The 14,533-nt window shown below is 26.2% G+C and overlaps 2 protein-coding genes across 2 annotated transcripts in view; one reads left to right on the top strand and one right to left on the bottom strand.

The window, feature by feature from the left end:
* Nucleotides 1-1,576: 1,576 nt before the first annotated feature.
* On the bottom strand, nt 1,577-14,454 carry LOC107456557 (GPN-loop GTPase 3). Its single transcript, XM_016074453.4, has 9 exons — nt 14,364-14,454; nt 14,187-14,286; nt 11,295-11,403; nt 7,730-7,817; nt 7,477-7,556; nt 6,515-6,755; nt 5,735-5,834; nt 3,270-3,395; nt 1,577-1,751 (listed from the first exon to the last, which is right to left on the bottom strand). Exons 2-9 carry the CDS (start codon nt 14,229-14,231, stop codon nt 1,701-1,703), a joined length of 840 nt encoding a protein of 279 aa, XP_015929939.1. The 5' UTR covers nt 14,232-14,286; nt 14,364-14,454; the 3' UTR covers nt 1,577-1,700.
* Nucleotides 14,295-14,533, top strand: part of LOC107456545 (serine-rich adhesin for platelets) — a 30,853-nt gene continuing 30,614 nt past the window's right edge. The window contains exon 1 of the mRNA XM_071180668.1: nt 14,295-14,397. Coding sequence (XP_071036769.1) covers nt 14,371-14,397 — 27 coding nt within the window. The 5' untranslated portion in view covers nt 14,295-14,370. The remainder of the gene's footprint in view (nt 14,398-14,533) is intronic.

The following is a 14,533-nucleotide window of genomic DNA, read 5'->3' as shown; positions in this document are numbered from 1 at the left end:
TATGTTTTGTACATGTTTTAGTAGTCAGCATTATAGATGAATTAAAGGTTAGACTTGTGGGGGTCTTATAAGTCACCATAAAACAAAAGAAATTCAGGCCTGTTAGTAGATAAAAAAATGTATTCTTCATATGAAATTGCCTTTAAAAAGATCAGTGTAAGAAATACCGAGCAATGAACTTTACCTTTAAAAAAAAAAAAAAAAACAGTGTAGAAAATACCGGGCAAGTGTATACCAGAGAATGGCCCACACATGTCTGCTAGGTTATTATTCATAATACATGGAGATTAGTAAAAATCTATACCTTTTTCAATAAAGAAAACAAAATAAAATTTGTATCTTCTTGATGCATCAAGATAATACTTTCAACTAATGCTAATAAATCATACTTATACTAATAAAATAAAGTTGGTACTGCTACTATTTCTAATCGGTCAAAGAATCTCTCAAAATAATCATTAAAAAGTAATTTGTAATCCATCTAATTAAGTTTTAAGGATTGCATACATATATTATGTCTTTGGATGCTAAGAAAAATATTTTAAAAATAACCCTACATAGGATAAGCGCAACTTATTTAATTTCCATATTTAAAAATATTTTCTAGTTCTTTTTTCTGCTACAATACTTAAATATTTTTGTTTAATCACAATTCTGTTTTATACTTAACATTACTTTTGATTTTTTTTAATTTAAAATAAACTAATGATGTCAAGGTATTTTTTTCACTTTATTATTTGTCAAAGTATTTTTTTATTTTATCATGTTATATCTTATTTCTAAGATCTATAATTTTAATCATCTTTGTACATAATTTTAAACATTATGTATTAAGTTTTGAAAACTTTAGAAACAAAATAAATTTTTGTTTTGGTATTAAGTTCAGATTATTTTTAAATTAAACCTGAATAAATAAAATTGAAACCTATGTAATAAAATATTACTAAGATTAAGATAACATTAAAAAAAAAATTACCCTCAGATTGAAATTGCATAATCATATACATTCATCTTGGAATACAACTTTCAAATCATTACAGTAAAATAATTTACCTACCAAGAAAAATTTATTAGATTTTGTTTTATTCAAACAAAATTATATTAATTTTAAAACAAGTGGATTATGTAGTAGGAGAAGTTTTGTAAAGACAGTATCCATACCTAGGTTGCAAAGTACATTATTAGACCTGCAGTGTTCCTAGTTTTCTATAGATAAAATTGTTGCTAATGTTGACTGATCTGACTTAAAATTAAGTACATAAGTTATTACAGAAATATAACAAATATAATTTGCGCTATAACCTATTTAGTGAACATGCATTGTTCAATCAAATACAGTTCAATACAAAAGTATGTGATGGTTCAAGTTCTGAAAAAGTATTAAAGAATGTTTATATTTGACTTTTATAATTAAGTGTAATTCCCCCCCCCCCAAAAAAAAAATTCCATGCATTTTGAGAAAAAAATTAATACAAAAATAAACAATATGTACAAGAAACAATAGCTGATCTAATATAGCAACTGAAGTTCCATGATATCCTCCATCTTCAATAAATAATTAAACATGCTACTTAAATAAAAATATTTCAATAAGTGATTTATTTAAAAAAAATCTTAAATTATTTACAAATGGATTTTATGAAAAATATGTTACAAAGTATAGAAGCATTGAAAACATTTATGCTTAATTAATTACAACACTATGTATAATCCATATCATTGTCTTCCATGTCATCTATTTCTTCAGGATACTGCAAAACATTAAAAACAAAATTTTTTTTATTTTGATGTATCACATATTACCATATTTTTAAGCAAAAAACAAAATAACAGGGTTCCCACTCAATTTCAGAAAAAGAATTCACTGACTTTCTCTTTTTCAGGTACATCAAGAAAATTTCAGTGAAAATAAAGACCATATTTTATATATACCTTGAAATATTTCAGCAGAAAACTTACATTTTTTTTAATTTTGAGATGTCAAATATTAGATTTTGTATGAAAAAAAATCATTGAATAATGATGAAAGCTTGAAAGTTTCATTAAAATGTGACATTTTTGCAACAAATATTTGTAATAGATGCTAGAATTATTTAACTTGAATTTAAATAACTGATTAGTGTTGCTGACTGTTCTGAGACTGGTTATTTTCAAAGTATGAAATTGAAATTTTTCAGGTTTTATAAAAAATTGCAATTTTTCCTGACTATTCTCCGCTTTATAGAATCAAAATAAAATTCCCTGGCAATTCTACGTTTTCCCTGTTCTCCCTGACCAAAGGGAACCCTGTAATAAGTATTGAATTATGATAATAAATTTAACTATCAACATTTCAGTTGAATTATTCAAAGTGATTTTCTAAATTCTTAGCTGGAAATAATAGCTGGAATAGAATTGCACGACTATTTTGCACAGATATCAGAAAGCTGTAATTCTCAATTTTGAAATCAATATATGGATGTAGAACACAATTTTTTTTTTCTTAAGGAATGTCAAGTGCACTTTCACAATAATTTCCTTTTTCTACTAATATTGGAATAAAAACAATCTGAATTTTTGAATCTGATTTTAGACGAATAATCTCAATTAACGACAACTAATTGTACTAGCTTCAACAAAGTAATTTTGAATGACAGAATCAAAAATTTGAACAAAATCAATCAAACAGTTAAAAATTTAAAAAGGTTAATATTTTCAAATGTAATTTATTCGGAACTATTTCACCCTGATATGGCTAAGCATAAAAAAAAACATTAAAAGACCCAACTAAACTAAACTGTTCAGACATATTTTTAGATAGAACACTTATATTTTATAGGTTCAAAAACTAAACTAGTAAAAAAAAATATGTATACAGAATTAATGGTTTCGATTTTTTTCAAATTTCATACAAACAGATAAAAAAAAAGAGATATTTTGACATTTATATGCAGTTATCTAACAATAGCTGAATATAAGTTAGTGTTTTTGCTTTAGTTTCATAAGAATTGTATTTACTGTGCATCAAAGAAGCACAAAATGGTGTACAAAGGCATGATAAATCAACTTACATACTAAACAGGCAATAAAGCTTAAAATAAATGTGAACCTAGTGAAATGTGAATTGTGATTAAAGGCATTAAGATCATTCCAGAACAAAAAAATGCCTGTGAGAAAATATGTTTTTGTTTCAGCTAAAATTAGTTAAGTTTAAAGCTTTCTTTTGCCAAATTATAATACATGCTGTATTTTGTTTCCAATGAAGTAATTTGAAGGGAGAAAAAAAGTACCTTAACTTTTACATCTAAATCTTCTCCATATTGTATTGCATTGTCAATTGTGAGTAGAAGGTCACCGACGCTTTCCTGATTCTTGATATTTAATGGTAAAAACTTCACAATGCTATAATTTTCTACCTGAAAAGAAATCAGATAAAATATTAGATTGATTGATTGATTGATAATACATTAAGATAATACAGTAGGGAACCGATTATCCGGAACGATCGGGACCATCGCTCTTCCGGATAACTGATTTTTCCGGTTTTCTGAATCGCTACAAAAAACCGTTTCTTTTTATTGTTAAACCAATTTAAAAAAAATATTTGGAAATAATTTTAAAAAGAAGAAAAAACTATGAAGTAATACACTAATGATTATTTCCAAAATGATGGTAAGGTAAACATCGTTCAAAAAAGAAAGAAAAATCCTAAAACCTTATGAGGAAAAAAATATTTTTTCAAAAAAAATGGCGGGAAAATTTATCGAATTTCATTCCGGTTTTTTGGTTTTCCGGTTTTCTGATTTCCGGATAACTGGTTCTGTACTGTAGAATAATTATCTATATAAACAGGTAAAAATTTAAGATAGAATATGACTTGTTAAGAATTATTTAACATAAAAATACTTTTAGCCACAATATAATTTATGAATTAAAGATTTCCTAACATACTGATTCAGGTCAGTTATTTATTTTTTTCCTTACATTTAAAAGTATTTTTGTGCCATCATCTTTTTGTAAATTGCCTTCTACACCAAATTAAAGCATCCTTATTTTAAAATAAACACTTTTTTAATTGAATATGTTTTATTGCTTTACTTATATTAGGCAAGTGATTTTTTTCAGTATTTTTTAGCGGTGCCTTCAGTATTTTATTTTTTGTAATTGTGCATTAATATCTTAAAATAAGCTGACAAACAGGCATTTTCTTCGCAATTCAATATTTGTTATTATAATTGTGTCACATGAGTGTAGAAAATAATTTACGGATTGTTCGAAAACATCACAATAGCTCTTATATTATTATATACACAGCTATACCTTGAACATGTATCTTATTTTACCCTATTTAATTTTAATCTTATTATACCTAATTTTGTAAATTCATTCTACTAAAACTGACCTTTTACTAACGGAATCTCCAATAAAGATGCATTCGTCAAATTGGCTTCGTACACTGAATTAAACTAAAGTTTTTTTAAATAATTTATAAAATTTTTTTAATTACCTGAATACCAATGCTATAAAATCATATATAAACATTTATAAATTTTAAATTAATTTAAACAATATTATACCTTACTTTATAGATTCATTATACTAAAACTCGCCTTTTACCAACGGGATCCCCAATAAAGATGTTTTCAGCAAATCTGCTTTGTATACCAAATTGAACAAAAGTTCAAATATTTTTTCTAAGGCAAAATGTTGTTCCCAGTTGAGTAGGCGGGGGACTTTCTTCATTTGGAGTTTGTAGACAAGCTTCTTTCATTTTAAAGATCAAAAGATCTTACCAGCTACCCAATCATCTTAGTAACTCCCAGACGCATGTGAAGATAGGTGCAACCTCATTGATATAATTAACAAGGCAGAATAAACATGAATAGAGTGTGCCCCCCCTTCTAAGGACACCGAACTACAAAAGAGGCAATTTTCTACCCTCTTTAGAGAATTCGAAGAAAAAGACAGATATTTGTTTTTAAAGAGAAAGAGGTAAAAAACACATGTGGTCATAGCCCTACCTAAGTTAACTGGACAAATCAGCGCTTTACTATTATTTACAGCAGAGTGGTTATTTACAGAAGAGCATTTATCACACATACAATATTTTGCTCGGTTAATTTCTTTATGTGAAGTTTATAATTCCCTTTTCTGCTTCACATGATGCTCAGTTTATATTTTATCATATGTCAGCTAGCACAAAGCTGCACCTCAGGATGCGTAACATTAGTGATTTAAACTGTGTATCTTAGAAATACAGAAAAAGACACACCATACTAAATGATAGATAAGTATTGAAATATCAAAAAGTTCATTTTTTTTTAAACAGCCATTTTATGTACGGTCTAAAAAGTAGCACTTTGAGATATTTTGTCAAATTAAATCAACTATAATTAAAATTCTTTTTTATGAACATTAATATTATTATAACCTTGAAATTTGGAATTTCTAAATAAAAATATTTTTCCACGTTTTTATAGCAATCATGCATTTCCAATTAAAAAACATTGGGATTGAAATTTTATAATGAAAAATTGGTCAAGATCTGATTAATCAGGAAACCTAGTAAATTCAAATGTTATATTGTGAGGCTATGCTACCGGCAACGTCAACTGTTATCTATCTAAAGGTAGATAGAATCGAGTCAACACGCCTTATATATAATAGTGAATTGGAATTGAGAATAATTGTAGTGGTAGCTACGCTACAATATACAAATGTGAAATATGTGTATATTAGAAGACAGTATACATACTAGACTACAAATTGCTTTGTTTAGTTTTGAAAACTTCTTGCCCCACTTGCAAGCACATTGTTCATCTTCCAACAAATATTGTAAATCTGGATCTAAATATCTGAAAAACAGTAAAAATAACTAACTAACTTGGAGATAAAAACTGAAATAAAAATATTTATTTGCCTAAAAATTTTATGTTTAAAAATTGTAAAAAGGATAAAAAAAAGATTAATGAAGAAAATTATGAAAAAATTAGGGCTATTTACTGTGCATAGGCTGCAATTATATAAAATTCATAAAATATTAAAAAAAATTTTTAAAAAAAGAAAAGATATAATCTTGTCATCAGGTCACACGATTATATCTGAAAAAAAAAAGTGCTTTCTAATATTGTAATATTTCTAATATTGTGAAGCAATTAGGCAAAACAAAAGCAAAATTCCCCGGTCCCTGGGAAGAGTAGCATGCCTGTAATAAATTATTTTCTGAAGACATTATTAATTAATAAATTAATCATTTCTAAAGTACAGCATGTTGATTTTGGGACACACACTGCTTAAATGGAGGAATTTATGCTTTATTAACTGTGATTAAATTTTCAACACAATGAACACAAATCATGCTATCAACTAAGTTTGACATAAAAAATAAAAAAAAAAAAAGATCTCAATGAGGATAATAAATATGAAGTTATCCATGAAACACGTTTCGACATAGTGCAATTTTTTAATGGCAGTAAGAAGGTAATACTCAATGCAATGAGAGAACTTAAATTCTTAGAATGTAAATAAATGATACCTTTCGATTTGTTTTCTTGTATGCTTTGTCAATAAATCCATCTTGGAAAGCACATTTACATGAGGAATTTCTAGAGTTATCATTGCTGACAATGCACTCATGAGACCAGATATAAATTTTGAAGGTTCAATCATGAATTGAGAATCAATAAGAAATACACCACAGACAATAAAATCCAACTGTTGCAGGTGAGCAACAATTTTAGGCATTACATCTAAATGTGTGTAGAGTTCAATCTGACCTGTAGTATGAACAAATAAGCTTCTAAGAAACATACAAATATTTTTAATCTGATATGAACAAAAGCATAAAAATCAAAAGTTATCTTCACATATTTTCTTTTAAGAAACAAAATTCCCAAAGATCACTTATTGCAGATTTCACTCATTGCATGATCATAATTTGTATTGAGAATAATATGTTTAAATTAGAAATTTTTTCAACTCTGTTTGATTTTTAAAAAATATCGAATAAAAATTAAACAAAGCTCAAAATATTTTAAACAAATACTGTTAAGATTTGCAATTACTGGCCTTAAAATCCAAAAAACATGTACACTTTACCTTACTTGGAGCAAGTCATTGTCTATTTACATGTGTCAGTCATTGAAAAGAGATTATAGAATTGTGATGAAAGGTATTAAGCATTAAATTAAAGTTTTCTATCTAATTAGAGAAAAAAAATTTAAAAAGCATAGAAGAGAGATTCGTATAACTTAAAAACTACCTAGATAAAAAAAAAAAAAAAAATTCAACCTAATAGTTAAGCTGACTATTTATAACATGACCTTGATAGTGGATCTGACTATTTATAAATATTGAAATGAAGTCCTAAAAATAGAATTTGTGTTTTATTGCCCTAAAAATATAAATTTGATACGAATATAATAAAATGTGTAAATATAAATTTTTATAAATGAATTTAAAATTTTGAAATATATCTTATATAAATTCAATCCCTACCTGGACAATCAAACAAAATATAATCATCTTGTTCGTCTCCCAGTTGTTCAGTGAGCCATTCCAAATGAGCAGTAAGATATCTATATTTCAAAAAAAAATAAATAAATAAATGAAAAATACTATTTTAATATAAAGTTATCAACACTATAGCTTTGTTTAATGATACAATTTTTAAGAAATATGCAAATAAGTTAAACAAATAACAATAAAAATGGAAGACAAAATCTCTTAAATTAAAAGAGAGGATACTCACTCTAAACAAAATATAAGACCACCATTTGGACCATAATGCAATTCTTCATCTTCCAAAGCATCATCCAATTGTATTAATTCTCTTACATCTAGCAACATAAATATAAATCATAAATTTTAGTTTTTCAATAATTAAAATAAAGAGAGGGGGGGAGAGCAATGGAATTGACATAGTCAGATAATACCCTCACTCATTTTTTTTAAAGATATTAAATGCCATACATTTGCCCAGAATTCCCTTCACCGATGACTTTCTAAGAGAGTTAAAAGTGTTTTTTTTTTTTTTTTTTTTTTTTTTTTTTTTTTTTTTTTTTTTTTTTTTTNTTTTTTTTTTTTTTATCTATCTACACTACCCAGGTGAGTTTGGAATTTTCAGAACAACTTTGAAGCAATGCTGTGCTAAGTTTTTTTTCGTTGCAGAAATTTTGTTTTGAATTCCATTGTAGAATAGCTAGTCGTTTGTAAAATTAATATGAATTGAGAAGTTTATGGATTATGATAAGATTAACAGGACATGGAAGCTATTTTTAGGAAAATAAATTGGATGCATAATTTATAGGCGACTAATTGAATCAGGGTTCGCCAAGTGGGCCCACTTTGAAAAAACCCGCCTGGGTTTTATTGGGTGGGCCCACCTTGAAAAAACCCACTTGGAACGATAAGTGGGTTTTTTCAAAAAAAAAAAAATTTTTTTTTTTACTAAAACTTATTGTTTCACATTTATTTTTATATAATTTATTGTGCAGCATAAATTTGTCAAATAGAGTTGCATGATTTATATGATTAAGTTTTTAATATTAGTAAAGTAAAAGAAACTCAAATATTCATATAATTTTTATAGTAGGTGCTATTGAAAACTTCAAGTGGGTTTTTTCAAAAAAGTAATATTTTAATGATATTAAATCAAATAAAAATTTAAATAATATAGTCTGAAAAGATCAATTTTTCAACTATAGTTGCATGCTTTATATATTAATAAACAGGTAATATAATACATACAGGTAATATAATAATATAATATATTAAAAAAAATTGAAAAGAAACAATTTTTTTCTTTTTTTACCAAGTGATACATTAACAAATTTAAACAGTTTTATTTTCTAGCTTAAGAAAAAAAAAAGCTAAAACTTTTTATAGGAGAACTTTTTAAAATTATTTATCTAAAAATGAAATCCTTTTCTAGGGTTAATTATTTGAAAACAAATGGGACAAGTAACTGATACTCTTTATAATTATACGTAGTTTTAATTTCACTTTCTATTAATCTTATTATAGAAACATGTAAGACCATTAAATATTTATTTCAGTTTTTTATTTAACTCAAGTCAGATGAAATTTTAGTTTTTACTGATTATAAATATTTACAGATTATAATTTTATAATGGGTAATATCCATATGTTTAATAAATATAGTAAATAAATGTGTGTGAAAACAAAAAGATTAATAAACTTGTTCCTTTTATATTACTGCATTTATATTTTATAATTCTTGAGTTAAAAAATTATGAAACGTAATGTACTTAAAAATAAAGAAGATTCAAATATGTATTAGTGATAATGCGTTATTTAAACTTAATATAAAATACATATAACCAGGGTTCCCCAAGTGGGCCCACTTTGAAAAAACCCACTTGGTGGTTTTTTTCACAAATTGTTTTTTTTAAATTTGGTTCAAAAAGAAGTATCTCCTAATACTATCATTGGACACATCGTTGAAGTTAACAAATATTTTAGAAATGTGCATCAAGCACATGGATGGGCAAATGAAAAAAACTGCTTGATGACCCAATGACACTAGGTGGAATTCATATTATGAGCACGTAAAAACTTTTGCCAATAATTACCATAAATATGAAGAGATTGTTCTTGAACATCAAAATGAATCTAATAATAATATGTCAAAAATATTAAATAATGTTGGGCTTTACCAATAAACTATCAATTGGGAAAAACAGATATCAATTGTTTCTTAAGCTTTAAAAAAGCTTCAATCAGAAAACATTTCAATTTCAGAAGCTGTTGAAATATGAATTAACTTACTATCGTGTGATGAATTAGAACCCCATAAACATTTTGTAAAAAGATTCAATCAGGCTGTTCAGCCACATCATTTATTAGCATATGCATCCTGGATCCCGAAACAAGGGGACAATTTTTAAATGATGAACAAGACCAATTAGCAGAAAGCTGTCTTTCTAAGCATCATCCAGAATTTCTGCCACGTGTTATGGCATCCAAAATTTCCGATCCTGAATACTTTCCAAAATCAATGATGCTTGACACTGTTATTGAACAGTTTTCATCAAAAAATAGTGGAAAATTATGGCAAAAAAAATAAATAAATAAGTAAATAAATAAAATTCCTAGCTTCCACAAAATTTCTGTCAATTCTTTTTTCTTTGCACTCAGCACCAGCATCCTCTGTCTCTATCGAAAGACACTTTTCAACTTTCGGTTTGGTGCAGAGTAAACTTCGAAATAGATTAGGAATAGATAAAGCTACAAAACTCGTAAAAGTGTATTGCCATCTAAGAGAGAAATGTAGACACTTTGAATCTGTTGTATGATAATAATAATAAAGGAAAAAATTGACCTTTTTTTTAAAGTTAACTCTTAACATCTGCTGACAATTTTTAACTATTTGGAGAAAGTTTATCACAATTAAAAAACAGTTAAAAATTAAAATATTACTTTTAAGATTCTTTAAATATTTTTAAGATTTCATTTGAATACAATTTATTTTGTTTCTTTTAATCATGTTTAAAAATATTGAAAGCAAACAAAAAAAAATTTATTAAGTGATACATTAAACAACAATAAACAAATTTAAAGTTTTATTATCTGATTTTAAAAAAATGAGCTATAACTTTTTATATATGCTTTTTTATAATTTTAAGATTAATTTGTTTTTTGAAACTATAAAGTTAAAATGCATATATTTATCTAAATATTTGAAAAAAGGGACAAGTAACTGATACTCTTTATAATTATACGTAATTTTAATTTCACTTTCTATTAATCGTATTATAAAAACATGGAAGACCATTAAATATTTATTCCAGTTTAATTTTATTACAGGTAAAAGTCAGATGAAATTTTAGTGTTTACTTATACAACACTATTTAATAAATAAAAATATTTTCACAGTAAAATTTATGAGCACTAAATGAAAAAACCCACTTTTCCCCGGGTTTTTTCAAATAAAACTCAATTTTCCCCGGGTTTTTTCAATAAAACCCAGGCGGGTTGGGTTTTTTCAAAAATCCCCGGGTTTTTTCAAACCCTGAATTGAATAGTTGTTTATATTTTATGAATTAGTTATTACAATTTCATTTTCAAAATATACATTTTAATGGTTGTAAAAGTCAACTTTGGTACATAAGCAAAACATTCCACCATAATTTCAGGTTTGAATATCTATGGTTGAATAGATTGATATACAATAAAAGCAATAGGTTTAAAGATTACAGTATTTAGAAGCAAGAATAATATTAAATCCTGCTTCTAAATATAAACTACATTGATAAAATTTCTTTTTATTAATTTCAAATTTAAAATGTACATACCAGCAATAGGTTCATAAGTAAAACACTCAGCAGCCGGATCAAGATTGAAAACCTTGACAAACCTTTGGGCATCAGAACAGTACTTCACAACAGTAGAGCAATAAGTGGACTTGAAAATAATGTAAAAAATAAATGTCAAAAATCAACAAAATGATAAGATTTTTACGAAAAATAATTATTCATAGAGACACTCAGAATGATTCTTTTCATTTTGCATACAAAACCTCTAGTTCGAAAAGCCTTAAGCAGAGTTTCCTAGGAATAAAAGGAGCAGGGCGCTTCCTCTCTAAAAAGGGTACTTTAAGAATGTATTTTGAAAGGGCACTCATTTAATGCCTGTAATATTATGTAATAACTGAATTTTATGCTCAACAATATTTAAATTATCTTCTCATACTATTATATGAGCATATTTCAAATGGTAATTCTCTCTCATCATCAAAATAAGAGAAAAATTTGCAGTTTATAAAAATAAGACATGCTTAAACGCAACCTACACATGTATTTTTTTTCTCTAAAAAAAGTAAACTAGTAAAAAATGATTAATTGAATAACAATTTCAAAGCTTTTTTTCTATAACTTAAACTGAAAATTATAACAAAATGAATATTTAAAGATGAATTTTTTTTTGAAAAAAAAAAGGTATTTATTTAAAAAAAAATACTTTTAAATTTAGAAACCACTTAAAAAATTAATTAATGTTCCCCTCCCGAAAAAAGATAGTTACAAAAATTTAACTAGTTGAGAATAATCCTAACAAACTAAATATTTGTCATAGTAATCAGAATTAAACCTTTAAACACATATAATTTTACCAGTGAGTAATTATTATTCAAAAACAGTGATTAACTTTTTTAAAAAATGGAATCTGTATAAAAATGCAAAGTTTTTCAGGGATGGCGACTTACTTTTACAAAAAGGGCACATTTATTGGAATCAAAGGGCAAGCAGGGTTTGCCGCCCTGCTTAGCTTGAATACTGCCTTAGGTATATACATTTGGTGAGAAAAGCTTTTTTTTTTTAATTAACCCCTTGCTTGTTGTTTTTCGATTTCTTTTTGCTAGCAAGCAGGCGATCTTAGGGATTTAGTAGCATGCAGGCAAGGCATAAAGAGCAAAATGATAATGTCAAAAATAAGAAGAATGTAACATTATGTCAAAAACAAGATGCACAAAATATGATATTCATAATTTTACTTTAAAAAGTGATAACACGTTAACAAAAATCACATAAAACTATTTTAACAACATATAACAATTTATGTAAAAAAACATAGTATTTTTTATTTTACTATTCATTACATTCATTGCGAATCGGATGTCTTAAAAAAGTGATACATCAAACTCCAAATTCACGTATCACAATAGCGTATTATCGGAATATGAAAATATTAATTTGATCGAAAATATGATATAAAATAGCCCAAAAAACAACCAGGAAACGTTAATTATGACGAAATTGTCTCAAATCGAACGTTAAAAGAAGCATATTAAGTCTCATACAAATATAGGAGAAAATAGAAAAATCATGAGAAAAAAGCCGAAAAAATTACAAATAAATGCTGAAGAAACCAATAGGTTGTCTGTAAAATTCGTGCTAATACATTATCTAGTATTATAGAATCAACATGAATTTTTTGAACGATCCATTATCATCCGGGAAATTATAATGGAATCGACACGAATTGAACATGGTAATAACATTGTATTAAAAATATCAGATTTTGAAAAATCATGTAAAAGGGGCCGATAGAATGGTAAATAATTGTCCAAAAAACCTATCATAAAACACTGCAAAATTGTGACAGAATCGCCATGAATCGAACACATCAAAAAGTGATAACTCAAATTTGAATTTCGAACATCCTCTTAAACCTATCAATATTAAAAAAAAAAATTTAAAAAAAAACATGTAAAAGGGCCGAAAAAATTATTAATAACTTACGACCATCATCAAATGCTGTGAACATTGCACTACAATATTAAAATTAAAAAATCTTGAGAAAAAGGTCGAAAAAAATGATAATTTTTGAAAAAAGTATCATTAAGCGGCCTGAAATTACAATGGGATTGTCCCAAATTGAATACATTAAATACTGGTACCTCAAATTCGAATGAACCAGGGTTGGAGTTTTTGCCGGCAAAAAGGGTTTTTTGCCAGGACAGTGGCAAAAACCTGATAAAAACTAGCAAAAACTGGTAAAAACCGGCAAAAACCAAATTATCTAAAATGCTGATTAAATATTATTACAAAATACTTGAAACAAATTTAAATCAATCATAAAGAATAATAATTTTGATACATCACATGAAAAAATTATCTTTAACATATAAATAACTAATATAAGGGGAATAATTTTTAAGAGATTGAAAGTTTTTGACCTCTTTTCATTTTAGAATCCTTAAATAATGTTTTTTTACAAATAAATAAATATTATTATTTGTACAATAATTAACTACACATGTTGATAGATATTTTATGCTTTAAATTATAGTTATATTACTTTAAAATAAGTTCATTTCATTGGAAAAAAGAGAATAATCAAATTTTCCAATCAATGTTTTAAACTACTAAAATGATATATTACATTATGATTTAATTATGGAATAATAATTTTGTTAATTTCTTGTAAATATTTATATTTATAGTATATATTTCAATTTTAGGAATAATTTTGTATCAAAAATGAGTTTTTGTCCTCTCATCATGGAAAATATAGGTTTTTGCCGATTTGTAAGTTAGGGAGTTACAAAAATATTCATAAGTTTATAAAGTAAATTCTATGCCTACTAAACTAAAATTAATGAAGAGGGAAATCTTAAAAAAATTCCAGAATTTGCGGATGGCCACTCTAAGTTTTAATTAAGACAATAAAGATAGCAAAATAATCACTTTGCCTGAACCAGCAGGACCAATCACGAGCTGAGCGTATCTCATATTTTATGGATTCTGGTCTGTTTCTTATTCAGTCAATAACAGGCCCTTTACGGTTCTGATAAAAAAATGTACTAATTATGACAAATATTTTAGATATTCACAACAAAGATATTTTAACGAAAATCCCGTTACTTTTTTAATGAAAAGAAAGCAATGCAATCAACAAGTAAGAACGCAATGCTGGTTTGTTTTGATTAATACCTATGAAACCACTTCTGACTGACTATTTCTGTAGCTCTCAAGACTAACAAGAGAAATTATAACTTTGAAAGTCAAAGTTCTAGTAGATAAACTTTATAAAA

The sequence above is a fragment of the Parasteatoda tepidariorum genome, chromosome 5 (genome assembly GCF_043381705.1).
Source record: "Parasteatoda tepidariorum isolate YZ-2023 chromosome 5, CAS_Ptep_4.0, whole genome shotgun sequence".
Classification (NCBI taxonomy): domain Eukaryota; kingdom Metazoa; phylum Arthropoda; class Arachnida; order Araneae; family Theridiidae; genus Parasteatoda; species Parasteatoda tepidariorum.
The sequence above is the reverse complement of the archived record's forward strand: the minus strand, read 5'-3'. Positions and strand labels throughout refer to the sequence as shown.

Excerpts from the sequence above, each read along its gene's own strand:
- LOC107456557 (XM_016074453.4), bottom strand. The coding sequence starts at position 14,231 with ATGAGATACGCTCAGCTCGTGATTGGTCCTGCTGGTTCAGGCAAA. Across the intron at positions 5,835-6,514 it reads ACAAGAAAACAAATCGAAAG|ATATTTAGATCCAGATTTAC; the intron begins GTATCATTTATT and ends ACTGTTTTTCAG. Across the intron at positions 3,396-5,734 it reads ACAAAGCAATTTGTAGTCTA|GTAGAAAATTATAGCATTGT; the intron begins GTATGTATACTG and ends ATTTCTTTTCAG.